Genomic DNA, 21,537 nt, shown 5'->3' with positions numbered 1-21,537 from the left:
ATTACAAGCCACTCACGCTCTACTGGGATAGTGTTCGTGCGTAGGTTACCATGTCAGGTAGGCCATCACACGTGGATTGGTCATCGATACCGGTTAGCCTTACTACATGATACAGTTGGATATACGGTTGGACCTTCGTGCAAATGTGTGGCAGAGTCATGGTTATGGACACCAAATATCGGTTTAGTGAGATTATGTGCAAGGTAAGTGGAGCCCCCGAACCCACAGTTGAAGGTTTAAGTTCGCCCCAACTCCCATGGTCACGTACGAGTGTTACACTATTATAAATCATTTTTATTTATTTAGATCTAATTTCATGAACGTCTCTAAAGAAGAAGAAAACGTTAACATCAACAATTTCCATAGTTCAAACTTCAAAACATTCTTTCTCAAACAATCCTTTTTATTTTTCAAAATAAAATTTCAAATATGAAATTAAATTTTATGTGGGTATATATTTGTTTTGAAGGTTGTGAATTTTATATTATTAGATACATCTAATACACCATTGATATCGAGAAACAAATAAACAAGCAGACACCAAAAACACCATTTATTTTTACCCATTCCATCTAACCAACCATCCCTACAATCAAAAAGTTATCCAGTAAATAACTATCCATCTTCAGAAATAATATTCATCATCATCAGAATCATAATCATCATCAAATTCATCATCATCATCCTCTTCCTCTTCATCATCATCAAATTCATCATCATCAGTGTCCACAATGTTTTCTTCATCCCAAAGAGGGCACGTGCATGTCGCCTTCTTATTCTTCCACTCAGCCCCACACGTGTAGCAAAATTCATATCCACACCTGCTCGATTTTGATGTTTGCCCAAATTAGGGTTCTTGAGGAATTTGGGAATTTCATGGGTTACACCCTAAAAAAAATAAAAAAAAACATACCTGCATGTCATATGGTAGCAACCAGTTGCAAGCTCTATCATATGTTTGCATTTAATACACTGACGCCATAGATTTCTTGCTGCAAGACTCTTAAGCTTTGATTCATCCACAAGGGGTGTAGGATTTCTTCTCTTGTACTCTGCACAATTCATATTTCTATGCCAAGGAACCCTACAATTGACACAGAAGTCACCATGACATTTGCAACATGTTCTAGCTCCATTCTCATATATAAATCTTGGAAGCTTTGAAAGTTCAGTTTTCGACATTAATGCTGAACATTTTGGATAAGGGCAATAAACTTTTTCTGTCACGGGAATTGAAGCTTCCTTTAATCGATGTTTCATCATCTCAATTAGCTTTGGTGTCATAAAAATCTCACAGCTTTCAACTTTTAGTTCCAATTCACAACCTTCATGTGGACATTTAGGCACTATTCCATGGAGTAATTTCACCTCTACATGTTGCTTCATGCAAGAAAAGCAGTATCTGTGGTTACAATTTCCGGCTGAAAAGAACTGGTCTGTTGATTTATCATCCAAACATATAACACAGTGTTCAAGCTTCTTGCCATGATTTGATTCCGGAAACTTGTTTATTTGAGAATCTATTGCTTCTCTTGCGAGTTTGAATGCAAATTTGACGTCTTTTCGAGCAACAAAAGAGGGTGAAAAGTATGTGAAACTTTTTTGAAGGAGTTTTATCTGATTCACAAACGCTTTCATCTTTGCTTGTTTTGGCTGCCATCTCCCACTAACCTGCAGTTGTTGAAACACTGATATGAAGTATGAAGTATGAAGACGAAATCAACATACAGAGCTTTAGACGAAAATCAACTCACGTATTGATACAGTGTGTAATAATCACAATAGAACCTGATTCTCTTGAGATCCAAAGCAATGGCAGCATTCAAAGCCTCAATCAACGCCTTCCCCTCAACACTCTGCCTGCTAATACGATCATCTTCAATCAAATCTAGAGGTTTCCTCATCTCGAAAATTAACTCATCCCTCGAATCGCATATTGCCACGCCAATTCCAGCGAATGTAGTTGTTTTCTGTGAAGAACTAGTACCATGAACTCTCTCCTCGCTCAACAAACCCTTGAAATAAACCCTAAAAACCTCTGAATTGTCTTTGCTTTTCGAAGAAGAAGAACCCTCGCCGTAAGGACGCTCGAAATTATGGCCGACCTCTTCCCACTCATCCTCAGGCATACGCAAAATCTCTCGAGCTAGTTTCTGATCGTGGATTCGACGGTGTAGATCTTCCTTAAGTTTCATCTTCTCTGTTTCGATGACCACGCGGTCGCGGATTTCCGCCTCGATATTGTCAAGCTCTAGGGTTTGGAGGTCGACGAGGTTTACAGCATCTAGGTCGTCCGAGACCAGGACTGGTGGTTGTTGAGATTTCATCGGCGAAGTGGAGGAGGAGGGCTGAAATGCTAGAGAGGCAGTCATGGCTTCTTCAAGTTGGAGGCGGAACGCTAGGTCCAGGTCGGATACGAAGATTCGAGCCGCCGCTAACTCCCGGTGTTGTTCGGCGGCGACCATGTTCAGTTCCTCTTTGTCCTCGTCCATCTTCGTCGCCATTAAGAGCGAATTCTACGATTCGTACCTGGTATATGCAATTATTTAGGGTTAATCGCCAAATTATCCCTTTTTGCCTAGTGAATCCTAGCAATCCAAATTCCAGCTGAAGCAACTGAAAGATTTCTTTTTGCTATGAAGGACCCCTTGTTCCCCTCCGTAGCAACTCAATGCTACTCGATTGGCTCGCTCTTCTCAGCCTTCAATGGTGTATTCAACTCTCAAGTGGCCAAGCTAACGAGTTCAATCCAATATACCGTCTTTCGGAAGTGTTTTTTATTGTTTAGACTTTAGAGTCGGTATATAATTATAAAATTCAATAGATAAATACCAAATCTTTTTTTTTTTTTTTTTTTTGTATAAATCGTTACACTATCTAAATAATAAACAGTTTTATTATTATTATTATTATTATTATTTTTGTAGATGGGTCGGTATGAGCAACGACGTTAGCAGTTTTGGTGACGTGAAAGACACCCAATATCATCGTAACACGGGCATACCGTCCCACATAATCGTTAAGGGAGGTTATGTTGTCTCCGGTTGCAATGATAACAAGAGACAATGCCTCTTTTTACCAAGGTAATGGTCATTTGATCATTTGGAAAGGTTAAAAGTAATTTTCTTTTATTTATTTACTTTTTCCATGTATAAACACATAAATACATAATTTTTTATTCTCATTCACTCATTTTATTCAACCAACTATATACACAAAAACCAACCATTTTTTTCCATTCAATCAAATATAGAACAAAACCTAAACACTCCTCCTCCAAACCTAACACATCAGCTTCGATGGGGTTACGGAAGTTATATGAACCTAATCAACACAAACTAACTACAAATATCATTTCAAGAAAAAAAAATCCCTACTCACCCAATGTAATTTTCTACATCATCCTATATGCAACAAAACTCAAATCTTCAACAAAACTGTTTCCATACTTTCGCCTCCATGCTACAAACAATCACACAACCACCACCCATACAACCAATGCAAGAAATTGTTCCTGTAAATGCAAGCGGGAGGCAGTCGGAAATGGAAAGGGGAGGCAATCATGAAAAGCGAGAGAAGAACCCCCATTATGGTGGGCACTGGAGGAGGAGGAGTACGTGTTGATGATGGCGTGGTGCGAGACTTCATAAAATCCAACCGTAGGAAATGATATGCGAAGAGTTGGGTTTTGGGAAGTCGTGCTTGGAAAATTCCACACGATTTTGGAGAAACTACCATATCGCAATATCGATATGCTCAGTAGCAAGTAGACTCCGATTAGTCGTCGGACACCAAGTTTAATGAGATTTTCATGAGACTAGATTTGCAAAAGCAAATTGGTGCCAATGCTTTTGATGTGTTCAAAGTCGTGAAGGAACAATATCACGTCAAAATGGGGCACGCTTTCGAGTTTGAAAAATATGGGAGATTGTCAGAATATATCCAAAATGGATTAAGGCGCAAACATCTTCGGAGGCACAATAAAAAAAAAGTTTCACAATTCTAGTTCGTTTGACGTTTCAGACGCATGAACTAACATCATCATCAATGTTGACACATATGACATCCCTGAAGACATTGAAGAGACCCCCCCCCCCCCCCCCCACCCCACCCATCAATAGATCTAGCGCAACAAAATGAAACGCGCTCAACGATAGGCAAACGAAGCTTAGAGAAAAGCACAAGAGTTGGTGGAAATGAAAGCAAAGTTCAACCAACACAATATAATTGCACAACAAAAGGTTGATGTGCGATGTGAACACTTGGAGTTTCTTCGTAAGCAAGCAAATGAAAATCAAATAGTGAATGATTTAACAATTCTCCAGACTAGAGATGAAAATATGAGACCACGACAAGTACAATTGCTTTGAAAGATGAAGAAGATGACCAAAAAGAAATATTTGGATGACTAGTGTATCGTTTTTATGTTTTTAGGACTATGATTTTTTGTAATGTTACTTTTAGTTTTTAAAATTTATGGTTAATTTAGGAATTAATTAAATTGCATGGTTTTTTAAAATAATCTAACGTGAATAAAAAACAAATTGGAAAAATAAAAAATAAATAAATTGAAAAAAGAAAAAAATCGAAAAAAAAAAAGAGTGATTACATAGAAAATTGAGGGTGTTATTGTATGTCGTTCATTTCCTCTACTTGGTATTATATCATCATGATTGACATTTCCTCTACAAAAAAGAATGATTACATAGAAAAGAGTGATTACATAAAAAAATGGTGATAACTTTTAAGTGTGATAACACCCCTTAACTAGTTGCTTACACCCATTAATCTTACAAATAACAATCAATATAAGACTAACCTACTTGGTAGAGATGAAAACCTTTTAAATTGGAAGTCCCGAATCAAATCCTAACGTATATGATTTAACTAAGTTGATCAATTTAACTTTTATAAATAATCGGTTATTTTCCTAAAAAAAATCTATAACAAATCTCCCCATACTAATAAAATAATAGTTATTTTGTCATCTGTTATCATATTAGACCTCTTAATTAATGTGTTGTCATTTGTCAACATATTGATTTTCCATTTCAAATTTTAATTTTTTCATTCTAATTATATTAAATTAATAGCATTAGAATATAAAATAAAATAAAATTAATACAAATTATAAGATGATATAATTTCATGAATTTATTTGAATCGACGATTTTAATTATACAACTAAAAAATTATCTTTTAATTGATATTTTTTTTAAATAATTTATTGATAAGTTTAAATTTTTATTTTGAAAGATTAACTAATTTTATAACCGTTATTTCTACGAGTTATAAACTAGTAATAGATAATCACAAAAGACCATATATTTTTTAGAGTATAAACATCCACATTTTAGGTCCTAGGTAAAATGAGGTAAAATGATCGTTTATTCCAAATTATTTTTCATTTAACTTTACTCTTTCAAAAATCTATCAACATAAATAAGTATCATCGGTTTAAATGAAATGATACAGTTTAATGCCTAATCTCAGAATACACCGAGACCTTGATTGGTTATTTGAGTTTGGTAATGTTATAGTTTGCGTTCGCCTTCATAGGCATAGACTTAGGCATAGACATAGAAAATCTGGGGCTAGAGGTGGCATTATGTGACCACAGGAACGCCTTCAGCGTTCCGCAGAGCCCAACGGCGCCGCCATCTCAGGAATTACCTGAGTCCCCCCCCCCCCACCACCACCACCACCGATGCCCCCCGCGGTACCAATCCCGGAACCATTGCTTCCCGATCAAGTACGAAGCAACAGCCTATATCAAAGGTATCTTATCCTCGATGTTGGGGTAGGGGACCCCGAAAATTTAGAAAGCATGGTTTCAATCATCACGAACCAAGTCTTTATAGAGAGGAGTGTGAGGTGCTCGTCGATCTCTCTGAACCGTTATACCCCAAGCCACGGCGAAACAGCCCAAGCGCAAGCAAGCTTGGCCGCCCAGCGTCCTCAAATCATTCAATGTCATCAGCTGAGAATGTAGATCAGTCATCAAGAAGTAAGGCCCAGAGAGCACACTGACATTCATTGCCATGTTCGATATGAGTACAATCGAATTGCTAAGTTACAGCTACTCCTAGTGCGAAGAAAAAGAAAGAAAAAAAAGGGACAACAATGTGTTGTGGTCGCGTACCCTTTGCATAGTGTTCTCTTCTGACTTTTAGACCTCCACTCCCTCTGCCACCATTCAATAGGCTTGACTTTCTAGCATCTTCTTGCCTGAGCTGAGCACGTAAGCCAAGCCTTCACTTACTTATTCGTAGACTTTTCTGGAATCTCCATCTCCTCGTCGCACTTGTCAATCCGCCTTTCAAGAATATCTTGAATAAGAGATCCCTCCAAAAAGAAAACCGATGGAACAACCACATCACCCTAATCATGAGGAAATGCGCTATGCTATAATATCGCCCAAAGAGCTTCGGCCTTAGCTTTTGCAAAGCTTCTTTTCCCTTTCCTTTTTGCACAACCTCTTCTGTTATAGAGTCCAATCGCGAGAGTTGAAACTTTGTTGCACTGGTCCGAGTTCGCCTGCCTTCGACTTAGTAGGTATGATGGGTGAACCGAACCGAGCCCCTATTAGATTAGACGGAGCTTCGTTAGCTGGAATAAAAGCACAAGAAGTTGCTTTACAAAAGGAGTCCTTAGTATGTGTCAAAACCGTTATAGTACTACTACACCGAAGTCTCGTACTCGAACTGGCATGAACGGCCCAGCTTGCTGGCTGACTATTACCTGCTTACTTACTGGCTGACTTGGCAGCTGCCTTGAAATCCTATTCCGATGGCGAGCAGTTATGATGGCTCCTTCCTAAATAAGTTATCTAAAAGTCAGTCTTTCTTTTTGTTTTCAACGATCTAGTGCTTGGTCCTTCACCTTTATGAGTAGGATTGACTCCCTTACATAGGTCTTATGTTCAGTACTTCGTATCAGGTTCTATCTATGGGACCTTAACGATAATTTTTTTGTTCTTTCTGAAAAAACCTAAGAGGTCCGTGACTGACCCTGTGTTCAGCACATGAGTTAGCGTTACCGCGTATTTAGTGGAAGCAGATAGTTAGGGACTGACCTGGTACCACTTTGAGTTACTGCCCCGAAGTACTAGACCAGCTCCTGTTGAAGAATAAGGCTTTTGAGCTGCCTGAGCATTGAATTTGGAACACAGGCCAAACGAAGTTGTACTGAGGACCCTAAGTAGTACTGTCAAAAACATCGGTACGTACAACATCCCCTTTCAAATTGTTGGACCTTCACGAACTTGCTGGAAATGGAGTACCATGCCGGCAGGATCCCTATAAAGAAAGCCGCACAGAAAGATAAGACTACTTGGAATTCGGTGGGAATCCACAAAGACAACGTAGGAGATATCGCCCATTATACTGCAATATGGTGAGCATAGCCATGTCTGATGAAAGAGCCACCTGCTGACCTGGTGTTGACGAACAAGTTCCGGAAGCATGCGAACAAGACTTGGGATCGCGGCTCGTACCAGTAAAGCCACAGAAATCAAAGAAGGCGCACGAAGGAAGGCAGTAGCACTAGCTTGATAATTTGTTCCGAGGAATGCAAAATAGCTGGACCTCTTATTGAAGGGGGCTCTAACATCATTCTGTTATTTCACCCCAGATTAATGATTAATGAGTAGCACAGAAGGCCACTCGCGCCACAGAAGTGGTATATAAGGGGTTATCCTTAGCAGAGTGGTGGTACGACACTACTTATCATACCACAATGAAAATGACCCCATTTTAATTGAAGCCCTCTATCGCTATGCTCCAACACTTATACCTATGCCCCAGCCTGAAGGTTCCAATGTTGCCTCGGCAGAGAGTCATCTCAGGGAGCAGTCGACTGTCATACAGATTTCGAAGGACAGTCAAGGGCACTAGCTTAGGCATGCTAGCGTTTATTGAGGGAGTTGGAAAGAGCATTTGCGGTTGAATCGGAATCGATTTCGGATGAATCCAAGGGGGTGCTTTACGCTAAGGAGAGGATACCGTCTTGTAGTTGTGGAGTTGTCTGGGATGAACGCTTTCCTTCTTTCCAAGGGTGATCAAGGAGTCTATCAAGGCATAAATCGATATATGAAGCTGGGAACTTACTAATCATAACAAATAGCCTTAGCTTGCTTATTTTCTGAGAGTTTCAGTTTTTGTTCGGTTAGGCTATCTGGGGGAGGCAACTCTTCTAATAGTAATAGACACCGATGCTATTTTTCTACTACTATTAGATAATATTAGATTGACGAAATTCCTTGTTTACACGTGGCTAGGTCGCTGATTGAGAAGAACTACCGCTGAGATGTCTCGGATAGAGAGAGAGGGTTGGTCCCCGTCTTTCGTGTTTAAGATGCCTTAGGACTAGTAATGAAGCACAAGGCTAAAAAGGAAGTGGGAAAGCGCCCGACTGCGAAGCTGACAGAATTTTTTCAATCTACGAGTACGAGTAGCAAAGGGGGTACCCCATGGGAATGTGAAATGTGGAATGAATCAGGAAGTCGCCCTTTTCTTCAAATTCCTTCTCCTCTCTTTCAGATTTCAGACCTTGTCTTTGATTTCTGCCAAAAGATCTTTACTGTATATCCAATATTGCATCTTGGACTGGCCGCATTCCCATTTATATTATCAAATATAGGTAAGGCCAACCCGCCCCTTCATCATTTCATTTTTTGTAACGAGAATATATATTGGTACAAAGCGCAAGTACTTAGCTTAGAGCCCTGAGCTCCTCGGATCGGAAGAAGACCAAACTGCGAAAGGAAAAGCCCTCTTCAGAACCCATACCCTAAGTCGATTCTTTTTCTTTTATTTATTCAGAATGAGCCGCTGACACTTGCTTGCGCATGAACATCATGAACATGTAGTAGACTTCTCGGAGGTGCCAGTAAGGCTAAGGCGGCTCTGGCTGCATTTGCCAAATCCGAGGGCTGAGGGGTGCCCACTGGTCTACAGCATATGATGCGGGTTATTGCCCATGCCTTTTTGTTTATAGAGATCGACTAGAAGAGAAAACCACTTATAATGCCTACTCTATTCCTAAAGGAAGAGAATTCATTCCCATTCCTTAGAACAATAAACAGCTTCCATTGAGTTTCTAAATGAAAATGAATGAGTCTCTGAAGCTACCCTCACTCAATGCGAAGAACTCTCCGCCCAAAGCTTTCCTTTCCCGGAGCGAGCCCTACCCGGAGCAGACAACTCTTGATCTTGACTGGCAACGGAATTCACGACACTCACTTTCCTGGGCCTTCGATCGATCTTTTATGGGAGAAGTCTCTTAGTACGGGATAGAAGGGGCAACTGTTGTGGGAGTAAGCATAAACAAGCAGTAAGCCAACCACCGATCTATCTCAATGCCATCGGCAAGCTGCTACCTCGGGGCTATTATCCCGGGTTGTTCTAAGACTGAGACAGAGAATAATGAATTCGAATATGCTATAATAAGAACACTTATTAAATCCATATCTATTTTAAACAAGGTGACACCTTTCCGGCAACTACTCCCGAGCAAACTGCAACTTCCTTCGAATAGGTTCTTTCTCTAAAGTCAGGGTTCGCATAATCTGATAAAGAAGGAAGGGGATTTATTCTCTTACTCACCGGGTTAGGATTTTCTCTCTTGTCGAAATGCTAGTTTCATATTAGACTTTCAAGCTGCAGCTACCCGGGTTTTCTTTATATAGATATCCCGCAACTAATCCTAAAACAGCTTCTGCAGATATAGGATAAATAGAAGATAGAGTGAAAGAAGTCTTTATCTCTATACCATCCCTCTACAAACTGACTTGAGATAAAGAAGAAAGAGAAAGACTTTCTGCGACAACTCCTATTACTACTAGGGTAGCTCATGAACCTTCTTAAACTTCTTCCCCGGATTTCTTCGAGACTTCAACTTCACTTCTCAATCGTCTAAAAGAAAAGGTGGTCTGTTCCTGGTAAAGGCATTTTTCTATTCACTGGACACCCACTGAAACGACCTCTATAGTTTAGGGCTCAAACGGCGGCTCTGTCCTACCTTACTTCTCAACCAAACCAGATTAAGCAAAGCACGCAAAGACGTCCACTGTCTATTCATGTTATTCTTTTTATCCTCGAGCGGCGGTGGGGCCTATTGATTCGGGGGCATCAAAGACAAATCTTATGGCGAGATCGAGGAAGTGTGGTGTGGTGGGCGAAGCGCTAGTGCCCTATATATAAGGCGCTTGCCTCTCTTGTTTGAACTACTTGATAATTAGACTTTCGTGGAGATGCCTGGTATAGATACCTTCTTACTACATTCTCAGACGGACTTTTTTTCTAATTGTTTTGAATTCACTTGACACAGATGCCAGGGCAAGCTCACTTGGGGGTGCTTTACGCTAAGGACTGCACCTCACCCTCTTTTTGGCTGCAAATTTTGATAGGTTGATGGCGATGATGATCATTGAACAGTCAAATATATTTAAATTTTTTTTTTTTCATTTTTTCCTATAAATTAAACCATCTATTTCATTATTTTTCAAACAAAAACCAAACTTTTACATTTCTCTATTGATTTCTCTCTTAAAGTTAATAGACAATGTCATCTTCTTCATCTTCTGAAGAATTTCAAGTTATTTTTAATGTTGCTATTGCTTGTGCTCAAATGGCAGAACAAACATATGATGTTTTATGCAATAACGCAACTGAAAATTCTCAACGGAGAACACAAAGATATATTTGCAGAAATTGTGAAGAAGCCAAACAACGTTTGATACAAGACTACTTTCAAGAGAATGCCAATTATCAAATGTACTATTTTCATAAGCGTTTCAGAATGTTCAAACGTTTATACGAACGTATAGTTGAAGATGAAACGAAGGAGTGCAGTTTTTTCCAACAACGTCCTGATGCTAGAGGTACACCCGATTTCACTCCCTTACAAAAATACACAGCCACACTTCGTCAGTTAGCATCTGACATTACGCCTGATGCGTTAGACGAGAGTTTTAAGATGTCTGTTAGGACTGCACGAGACGGTCTCCACTATTTTTGCAAAACTGTGATTCAGTTTTATGGTCCAAAATATTTACGTAATCCTACACGTAATGACATCTTACAATTGCAAGCTCATCATGCTACTGTGCATGGGTTTCCTGGAATGATAGAAAGTTTAGATTGTCTCCATTGGACATGGGAAAATAACCCTATCTCACACCATGAACAATTTACCCGAGATGATCATGGTCACCCAACGATCATACTTGAAGCAGTTGTATCACATGATCTGTAGATTTGACATGCTTTTTTTGGTTCTCCCGGTTCATTAATGACATCAATGTTGTTAATCGTTCACTTATATTTAACAACATATACGACGGATCTGCACCAGATTCTTCTTTTGAAGTGCATGGAACACCATATAAGTATGGTTATTATCTTGTTAATGAGAACTATCCTGAGTATGCTGTGTTTATTAAATCGTTTACATGTCCACATGGTTCTAGACGAAAAAAATTCAAGAGAGCTAAAGAAAGAGCTAGGAAGGATTTCGAGCGTGCTTTTGGAGCTCTTAAGAAACGTTGGTTCATACTGAAAAAACCAACAATTTATTTCGGCGAGGAAAATTTTCAAAAAACCATGTATACATGTCTCATATTGCATAATATGATTATTGAAGATGAAGGAAGAGCGATATGTGCGTATGAGGAGGAAGAAATCATAGCCGCGACACAACCAATACAAAATTGGTGGCGACGAGTATATGAACATGAGAGCAGAGATACGTTGCATTGAAACATTTCACAATCTTCGCACGGACTTGGTGGAATACATTTACGGGATTCAACACATTAACCTTAATTTGGATCCACCGGATGACTTGGAAGACGAGTTCTCGGAGAACGACTTTATGTAGTATGGTTTAGTTATTTTATTTGTGTTTTTTTAAGTTATTTTAATTGTTTGATGTGTGTTTTTTATGTTTGTAGGATTTTTTTAATGTCATGTTTTTTTAGTAAGGCAATGTAATGTTTTTTATTTTCTTTTTATTTTGAAGTAATGAAAAAATATGTTTTTTATTAAAAAAAGAAGTTTTATTAAATTAAATTATTTTTAAAAATGTGTGGCACCACTCCGTGTGTGTGGCAAGAAACCACACTTGTGTGGTAAAAAGTGATGCGGCGTATATGTGGCAGTGAAGAGAGTAGAGTATGGTTTCGTTGACACCACTCCCTCCAACTTTATATGCCAATAAATGTTCCATTATGGTTCAGTAGATGTGCATCAATAATGGCTCTTATAACTCGTAATTAGGGTTAGGGATTAATATTTTAGAGTTATGTCTTTGATATATATATATATATATATATATATATATATATATATATAAAGAGAGAGAGAGAGAGAGAGAGAGAGAGAGAGAGATAGATGTGCATCAATAATGGCTCTTATAACTCATAATTAGGGTTAGGGGTTAATATATATATAGGGGACGGTTCACTTGAGAACAAAAAAAAAGTAGAGATCTTGAGATTAAACCTCAGCCACATATTTCGTATTTGCTGCTCTAATGCTCCAGCGTACCATCAACAACGATGTATGCCTAATCATAAATGATTATATGGCAGAGAAGTATAATCATACAAGATTATACATGTTTATACGTATATGCATAATCATAAATGATTATACATATATGTCTGTTCACAGATTGAGTAATCATAAATGATTATTACACTTAGTCACTGAAGAGGTGGTGGTGACAGAGGTGGCGGTGGTATAAGTAATGGAGGTGACAATGGTGGGGTCGAATGGTGTCAGAGGTGGTGGTGGCGGTGGCGGTTACGGTGGTGGGGATGGTGGCGTAGGAGAAAGGAACGGGTGGCATTGTGTAATCATTTATGATTACACCATACCTGCCGTGCCGGTACGCCGAAGGGTTAGAGCGGCAGATGTGAAATACGTGGCTGAGGTTGAATCTCGAGATCTCTATTTTATTTTTAATCTCAACGGAACCTACCTCTCTCTCTCTCTCTCTCTCTCTCTCTCTATATATATATATATATATATATATATATATATATATATATATATATATATATATATATATATATATATATATAACCATTAAACTTATTTATCATGTTTACAAAATACCATTGTGTTATTATAGTTTCAAACTTTCAGTTGTCATATGTGTATAAAAACATAAGAATGAGTACACAAAATAAATTTTACATCTTGTTCAAATCTTTAAATTTTGTTACGATTTTGGTCCAATCTTCCCAATCATTTTTCTTTTACACAATCATCGATTTTTCTTTTATACAATCTTCCTGGAGTTAGTTACACAATCACCATGGAATGTGTTTTTGTTTAGAAACTAATTTGTTTATACCTTTTGTAGAAAAATTACAACTTTTTGTACAACCTTTTTAATCTTCCTGTACAACTTTTTTATAATATTTTTTTACACTTTTTGCAACTTTTTTTAGAATATTCTTTTAATGTTCTTACAAATTTTTATAATGTTTTTTACTACATTTATTACAATTTCGTGTAGAACAACGATTTTCAAATAGTTTTACAATAAGCACAAATTATAGACCGAATATGTGAATAAATCAAAACACATAAAATCAACCAACACAAAAAATTGATCGAAACCCATAAACAAACTTTGTCACGAATATGGTAAGAGAAATTACACACTGATTTGTTCTCTTTCTATAAGTTCCGATATGTGTAAGTGTGTTGGTTCGTTCTATATGTTTTGATCTGTGTGATTTCTCTTTCCACATTCGTAACAAAGTTGATTTTATGGGTTTCAATCTATTTTTTGTGTTGGATGGTCCTATGTATTCTGGTTTATTTCCATATTTGATCTATATTTTATGTTGGTTGTAAAAAACATTATAGAAAATGTTGAAAAAAAATGTAGATAGTGAGAAAAAAGATGTTAAAAAAGTTGTAAAAGAAGATTAAAAAGTTTGTAGAAAAAGTTGTATTTTTTATAAAAAGTTCAAGAAAAAAATATAAAATGTTAATCTGTAAATAAGTATTAATTTCATGTCAATTTTGTAAAAAACATAAGTGGAAAGTGGGGACCAAAATCGTAAAAAAATTTAAAACTTAGGCCGAAAGTGTAACAATTATTATTATTATTATATATATATATATATATATATATATATATATATATATATATATATATATATATATATATATATATATATATTCAGTCACTTATATTTTTTTTATATAAATATTACCATTAATCATGATAAGATTTTGTAAACATAATAAACAAATTTAATAGCCAAATATATAAAAATAAACATAACAGTGTTGTTTTTTACCCTATCATTAATTCTACAAAGAGACATTCCTGTAGAGTCTAGACTATAACATGGGCTGGACTAGACCCAAGTGGCTTTATGTATTTGGGCAGTTTCATGGATTTGGACAATATCATGATAACAATATGCTTGTCTTGATCATCTTGGCCTTTGATATATCAGCAAGGGCTACATGACATATACTTTTTTCTACAACCCCTCAAAATTTTAAATATAAAGTATTTTTGTTGAGATACATACTAGCAAATAAATAATAAACTGGTTATCAATAAGTCTAATCATATTCTAGGTTACAAGATCTTCTTCAACAAAAACTTAAACCACCTTTAGGCTTTAAAACTTTTCTTCAAACTAAGACCAAATCTACCATATCTACACGAATCCAACTTCCAAAAAACATAAACTTCAAAACATATCCGAAAGTAACAAACATTTCACCATCAAATGAACAAAAATCATTTAAAATCCAAACAAGAACAAAATACACTAGAAATGTATCCGAGTGGGTCGTGACTTCTCCATCCTTGTAGCACCATAAGGTTCATCATTATCAATCCTCTTATTGTTCCTAAATGCAGCACAAGCAATCACATATGCAATAACAAGGATGATCAAAACAACAATATTGATCACTGACACCTTCCTCCAACTCTTCTTCAAGCTCGCGAGCACCCCGGCTTTACACGAGTTACAATTGTAACACAGTTGTTCTTGGTCATTGGTCCACCGGTTGCAGTCTAGATTGGTGGCCATGGTGGCGGCGTTCACTGGGTTCCACACGGTCTCATTTATGTAGATGTACCCGCACTCTGTCGGTGGCTTGCAGCATCCAGACTGTAAAACCAGCGTTTCAAAAATTGCAATTTTTGTTCTAGATAAATAAGATGACCGTTAAATCTATCTTATCTAGGATAAATCATTAAATCTCATCATGTCATGTCACACGTGATGATATAAAAATAAAAAGTTATTCTTTTTCTTGATGAAATAATTGGTTACCTTTTTTTGTATATTTTCAAATATTGCACTTTATATTTAAAGTGAGACACTCTGTTCTATGCATGTGAATTGTCCCATAAGCGTGACAGACAATGGCGCTAACAAATGTTTCGGGTGTGGCAATTTCGTCCTTTTGTGTTTATTAAAGAGTAAACAAGTTTTTTTAGTGGTAACAAGAAAATGGTTGTATATTAATCAAATATATAGAACAATAAAGGATTCTTATTGATTAAAATGAAAATCAATAATATATCAATTATCAAGTGGTAGTTTTGTCTTTTCGCATCTGTCACCCAAAAAACACTCGCTCCTACTTGAAAAGCGTTTTGAAAATGTAGAATGGAATAAGCTTTTCTTACTTTTATATTTTCATAATGGGAATTTAAATAATTAAAGAATCTTCAAAATTTAAAATATTGTTAAACTAATTTTATCATGTCCACTATGTCTTGACTCTTGAATACAATAGCTTTTAAAAAAAAAAAAAAAAAAAAAATTAGAATCGTAACCCAAAACTTACGCAAAATTGCCCTTCAAATAAATACATAAATAAAAAAATGTAAATATTTTTCGTAATAAAAAGAATATGAATTTTAAACTTAGGGTATTTAAGATGGGAAGTGATTCGTACACAACAGTTTTTTGCCGTACACAATAATTTATGTATTATAGAGTTGTACAATACAACACTTTAAAGCACAAATTGTTGTGTATGGAAAAAAAATGTTGTGTACGAATCAGTTCCCATTTAAGATCCTTATTTACTATATATAACTACCCAAACTGCTTTGGATAACGGTTTTGGTTAATTAATTTGGCAACTTGACAGTTGACACCGACCTTCTGAATTTTAAATGCTAGTACTTGTAATAGAACCAGGTTTCCACGAAATTCAATATTTGGAAATATTTATAATAAATAAAATAATAACAAATACATTGCTTATTCGATACAGTGTATAGTTAATTTATCTTTAAATAAATAAAGTTACATATCATAATATATGTTTACATATAATAAAACGGATATCCAATCATATTTAACTTTTTAATAAATTTTTTAAGTAAGTACTTTTATTTGAAAAACACACTAACCTGAATGGGGTTAAGCTTTCGAAGGTAGTACATGTCTGCAGTTTCCGGGTACCCACCAATGACCCGACCCGTTTTCGCACACGCTTTAGAATCATGAATACATGATCTGATTTTACCCCAGTAGCTATCACTAGCGACCCGATCCTTGAGCCAACCCGAATAGTCCTGAAGGTAGTAATCCGGGTAAACCCGGTTCATTACGGGTCGACCAGATCCTTTATCGGTGACGGCGTAGGCGAATATGATGAACCCGATTAGGACAGCAATAATGATGAACATAGCCCAGAGGTAAAGGTACATGAGGAAGGTGTTGCGATAGCACGCGCCGGCGAAGCCGGCGAGTGAGACGACCATGATGGAGACGCCGATGACGATTATGGGCCATTGGAGGAAGCTCATGCAGTCGGAGTTGTTGGCGCGGGTGCTCAGCCATATGCCGCCGGCGAGAATGGGGATTGAGAGCAAGAAGGTGAGAAAGTTTAGTAAGCCAATCAGGTGGTTGCTTGTCCTCATGATTTTTCTCTCTTTAGTTTTGAAGTATCTGTTTCTTTCTGAGTTTCGAATGATGTTTGAATCTGAGCTTCCAGGTGTCTGAATATTATATATAGAGGAAAAGAGGGTTGAGGGAGAGTATGGGGAGGAATGTGAGTGTGTGGGTGTGACGAAAATGCCCTTAAGGTGGATGATTAAAAACTCTAAAATAGTATAAAGAGAAAATTACATAAATTTGTTTGGAATTGAGTTTAAAAAATGTGTAGTTACTTATTAGCACTAATATCAAAAGTTTTATGTTTTTGGCATTAAATTGAAAAAAAAACCTGAATCTAATTTTTTATTTACTGTGATCATGATCTTTTTTTGGAATTATCGTTTGAGAGCTTATACACAGTCACCAGCAGGTAACCTATACCATCCAGTCACCACTAAGTTATTCCCTAGCCATCACCTTTCACGAACCATCACTGCTAAAGGGTTACATGCATTCGAGAAGGGTTTGACGCTGAGAAGGGTTTCACAGCAGGGGGAGTAAAAGGTACGTGTATGGAAACAAGAAATTGATGATTATGAGGGTGGTTATCTTCGCCAATGGAGTTCCAAGTTTGGACTAACAAGTTGTGACATCCCCAAATTTCACGGCCAGAAAAGACCGATTTGTTTATGCTTTGTTTTAAAATCAGAGTAATCGTTTAAAGAAAACTTGTGTGGAATTTGTTCCCAAAAGAAAACGTGATAAGAATTTATCAAAACATTTCTTTAAAAAATATATTTTCATTAAATAACAAAATCTCGAGATTTCGTGTTCCGATACAGACCAAAAGCATAGACAGTATAAAATAGACTTTACAACAATTATTTATAACTACTAATCTAAAATACAAAATAGACCTTCCGGTGTGGGGTAAGAGTTGGTTATATATATATATATATATATATATATATATATATATATATATATATATATATATAACCAACTCTTACCCCACACCGTCAATCCTCAACGAGACTATCCATACCCCTGGACCTCAAATTGTAACTCTTACTCCCGGATCTAATCCATGTTCTCGAGTCCATAATTGTGCCTATTCCATACTCCCGAATAAGGGACAATTGGTCCATATCTAAATCCATACTCTCAGACTAATGACAGATTCTATGTCATGTCCACACTCCCGGACTAAGGACAACTGATTATGTCTTAATTCGTACTCCCAGATTAATGACAATTAACTAAGTCCAATCCATACTCTCGGACTAGGGACGAATAATTATGTCTAATCCATTCTTCCAGATCAATGACATATTTTAAAGTTCTATTCTCGTATATATCTCGCTCGTACTCATAAAGAGACACTACCCCATAACCATTATAACAAACCTTAGGTTTACTCTTTGGCCTAAGTTATCATAAAAAAATCATGTATGTTATTTAACACATAATTCTGACGTCATCAAATAACTCACACAAAACATATACTCAATACATTTAAACGATACTTGTATTAAAATCATGTTCATGAAAGGGACTATACACTTACATGATAAGACGATGCTCGGAGAGCACTATGGCTCTTAAAATAATAATCATCGATGAAACCAGGATATCTTCCAAAAACTGGGCTTCTCACGGATAGAGTTTCGGCTCGACAACTCTACTTCTCGGGATCTTCGGGGCTTTGGGACTTGCTTCGGGTGTCGGATGATACCGGGGCTTCGAGGGTATATTTTGCACGTAAAACGAGAGAATAAGAAGTGAGAGGAAAGAAATGAGCAACAAAACTCGGCAGCCCTTGAGTTCTATTTATAGGAGCTAATCCCTGCGATTACGTTTGGCGTAACTTCATAGTATGTTGGGAATACTCCCTCTACAAGCAGTACGATGGGCGTACATCAAGTACGCTGGGTGTACTAAGCATATCAGACCGAATACGTCACTGCTTACGGACCCGAGGCACTCAATAGGTGGAGTAGGGCGACGTGGCCCAACCCAGACCATGAACCATGAGTATGTTGGGCGTATTCCTGTACGATGGGCATACTCCGCATTTCCAAACTTAAAAAATTTGTATCTTTTGCATACGAGCTCTGTTTTTGACGTTCTTTATATCCACGTGTAGGTGAGACTATGCTCTATAACCTTAATTTAGACTCCTTCGGCTAATTTTGATTTTATTTTTATTATTATATTTTTAACAGGCCGGGACAGAAAAAGTCCGTTAAAAATTCATAACTCCTCCATCTGACGTCCGATTTCATTTGTTTTTTTACCGTTGCACTACTATTAACGAGATCTTCGATTCTCGTTTAGATTGTTTAGGCTAGAAATCACTCGAAGTCGAAACTTCGAAAAATCATAACTTCCTCATACGAAGTCAGATTTAGACGTTCTTTTTATGCACGCTCTCGGTTTAACGTATTCTACGACTTTTGTTTAGATTACTAAGGCTAAATATTGCACTATCGTAAATTCACTATTTACGTCACGCAGTTTCGTACTGGTTCTGTCACAAAACTTCGACAGGTCATAACTTCTTCGATATAACTCGGTTTCAGCATTCTTTATATATCTGGAATCCTTGTCACGACCACTACAACCTAGTTAAGATTATTCATTCTAAATAATCTTTTATCAAAAAGTCACTTTTGATTCTTATCGTCCCTAAATTGACTAGCCCGGATTTACGGGCGTTACACAAGTTTTTTTTTATGAGACATATGACTTCTACTTCTAGAACTAAGAAGCGTAAATGGCCTAAGCTCCCTAAGAAGACATACCTTCCAGACTCTCACTTCGAGGATGATGTATTTGACTTAGCTTCTTGGATTTTTTTGAAGAAACTTTCAAAGCCCCCTCAAACTATGTGATGATCATTTTCTTAACTTATTGTTTGACGAAAACATATTAAGGAGGGGTATTGATGGAATGGTAGATTATGGATACATTCATGGTGTCCAAGAAAATAAGCATTCACACTTAGATGAGGACGATGAAGATGTTGGTGTGGAGTATAGGGTGCATGATCCCAATGTTGACTGGAAAGAGATGAGGCTCCGATTAGGAGACTGTTATGAATCCCCTGCTCAACTCAGGTTTGCTTTAACTAACCATGCAATCCATGGAGGGTACCAACTTTATTTTGAAAAAAGTGATAGAGTGAAGATTATAGCTAAGTGTGGTAGTGGAAGCAGTGATAAAAAATGCAGTGTCCATTTAGGGTTGCACCTGGATGGAAGTAAGATGAAAGGACATTCCAGATTAAATTTTGTAATGAAATTCATCTGTGTGCTAGGAATTATCATTTTGGTTCCCTAGTTACTAGCAATTGGTTAGCCAAACACTACCTGAAATATGTAATCATGAAGCCCAAGATGACATTGCTAGAGATTCAAGCAGATGTGCAACAAAGGTTTTTTAGTGAGTGTATCTGTTGGGCAATGCCAAAGAGCAAGAGATATTGCAATGGGGATGATAGAAGGGAAGTTAGAAGACCACTATGCCAAGGTTTAGGGCTATGCATTTGCAATTAGGTTGAGTAATCCGTGTACAACTTGCTTGGTGGGGGTAGAAAGTAATCCGGGTGTAACTATTTCAGAAGGTTTTATGTTGGCTTCAAGGCTTTCAGAGATGGATGGAACAGAGGATGTAGAAGGGTAATAGGACTAGATGGTAGTTTATTGAAGGGGCAGGTTAAGGGGGAGATTTTAACTGCTATTGGGAGGGATGCAGTGTGACATCCCCAAAATCACGGCCAGAAAAGACCGGTTTTGTTTATACTTTATTTCAAAATCAGAGTTATCTTTTAATAAAAGGGTTGCGGAATTTGTCCCAAAACAATAATATGATAAATATTTATCAAAAGCATTTCCATAGAAATGTATTTCATTAAAAGACTCGGGATGTCATGTTCGTACAGATCAAAATTATAAACAGTACAATATAAGCCTTACTACATTATTTCATATCTACAAGCCTATATCCATAATCCCTCGTCCAAAACATCACACCTATGCTCATGCGCCACTACCTGTAATACATAAAACTAAGTGGGTCAGGCTTGGGAGCCTGGTGAGCACATAGGGTTTTCAACCCACAATAAATAAGTTTATTAATTTCATCAATCAACAATAACCCGATTACCCGTTCCCGTTATCCTCACTTTACGTCCCTAAACACCTATCATAAGGGACCTAGCCTAAGGATCATCATCGGGACGGACACTACTGCTAAGGGGATTCCTCGGCAATAAATGTCCTAATAGGCAACCATGTGGGGGATGCAGTACACCGGTGAACACATCGTTCACAACACCTACAGGTTGTGAGCCTGCCAGCGTTCCACTGGACTGTCTAGAAGAGTCTGTGGTCGTCATCTATACTCCGCTAGATGACTGGATCAACAACAACAACATTGAGGCCTCTCATCATTTTATCACACATCATCTTATTACATCTACCCATGTTTTACCCCAACATTTTTGTAGATATAAAATACATATACAGTTTAAATCATTTAAAACTTGTATAAAAACATTCATCCAACATAGATAACAAGTATACAGATAATATGCACACATAGCACGTAATATATAAAATACTTCATATCTATGTGTAAGATGAAAGTAA

At 37.1% G+C, this 21,537-nt stretch overlaps 3 protein-coding genes across 3 annotated transcripts; 1 reads left to right on the top strand and 2 right to left on the bottom strand.

Annotated features, from left to right (window-relative positions):
• Positions 1–534: 534 nt before the first annotated feature.
• On the bottom strand, positions 535–2,774 carry LOC145000521 (E3 ubiquitin-protein ligase RSL1-like). The gene is made up of 3 exons (XM_078959762.1): positions 1,755–2,774; positions 914–1,671; positions 535–821 (listed from the first exon to the last, which is right to left on the bottom strand). The coding sequence occupies exons 1-3, from the start codon at positions 2,502–2,504 to the stop codon at positions 626–628; spliced, it is 1,704 nt and encodes a 567-aa protein (XP_078815888.1). The 5' UTR covers positions 2,505–2,774; the 3' UTR covers positions 535–625.
• A 7,789-nt stretch (positions 2,775–10,563) lies between these two features.
• On the top strand, positions 10,564–11,256 carry LOC145002390 (uncharacterized). Its single transcript, XM_078961675.1, has one exon. It carries the CDS (start codon positions 10,564–10,566, stop codon positions 11,254–11,256), a length of 693 nt encoding a protein of 230 aa, XP_078817801.1.
• Positions 11,257–14,623: 3,367 nt separating this feature from the next.
• LOC145003416 (tetraspanin-3-like) lies at positions 14,624–17,061 on the bottom strand. The gene is made up of 2 exons (XM_078962536.1): positions 16,417–17,061; positions 14,624–15,157 (listed from the first exon to the last, which is right to left on the bottom strand). The coding sequence occupies exons 1-2, from the start codon at positions 16,927–16,929 to the stop codon at positions 14,810–14,812; spliced, it is 861 nt and encodes a 286-aa protein (XP_078818662.1). The 5' UTR covers positions 16,930–17,061; the 3' UTR covers positions 14,624–14,809.
• Between the last annotated feature and the right edge of the window lie 4,476 nt (positions 17,062–21,537).

The sequence above is a fragment of the Lactuca saligna genome, chromosome 6 (assembly GCF_052625555.1).
Source record: "Lactuca saligna cultivar CGN05327 chromosome 6, ASM5262555v1, whole genome shotgun sequence".
Taxonomy (NCBI): Eukaryota; Viridiplantae; Streptophyta; class Magnoliopsida; order Asterales; family Asteraceae; genus Lactuca; species Lactuca saligna.
The sequence above is the reverse complement of the archived record's forward strand: the minus strand, read 5'-3'. Positions and strand labels throughout refer to the sequence as shown.

Excerpts from the sequence above, each read along its gene's own strand:
- LOC145000521 (XM_078959762.1), bottom strand. The coding sequence starts at position 2,504 with ATGGCGACGAAGATGGACGAGGACAAAGAGGAACTGAACATGGTCGCC. Across the intron at positions 1,672-1,754 it reads ATTACACACTGTATCAATAC|GTTAGTGGGAGATGGCAGCC; the intron begins GTGAGTTGATTT and ends CAACAACTGCAG. Across the intron at positions 822-913 it reads TGCTACCATATGACATGCAG|GTGTGGATATGAATTTTGCT; the intron begins GTATGTTTTTTT and ends AAAATCGAGCAG.
- LOC145002390 (XM_078961675.1), top strand. The coding sequence starts at position 10,564 with ATGTCATCTTCTTCATCTTCTGAAGAATTTCAAGTTATTTTTAATGTT.
- LOC145003416 (XM_078962536.1), bottom strand. The coding sequence starts at position 16,929 with ATGAGGACAAGCAACCACCTGATTGGCTTACTAAACTTTCTCACCTTC. Across the intron at positions 15,158-16,416 it reads GAAAGCTTAACCCCATTCAG|TCTGGATGCTGCAAGCCACC; the intron begins GTTAGTGTGTTT and ends CTGGTTTTACAG.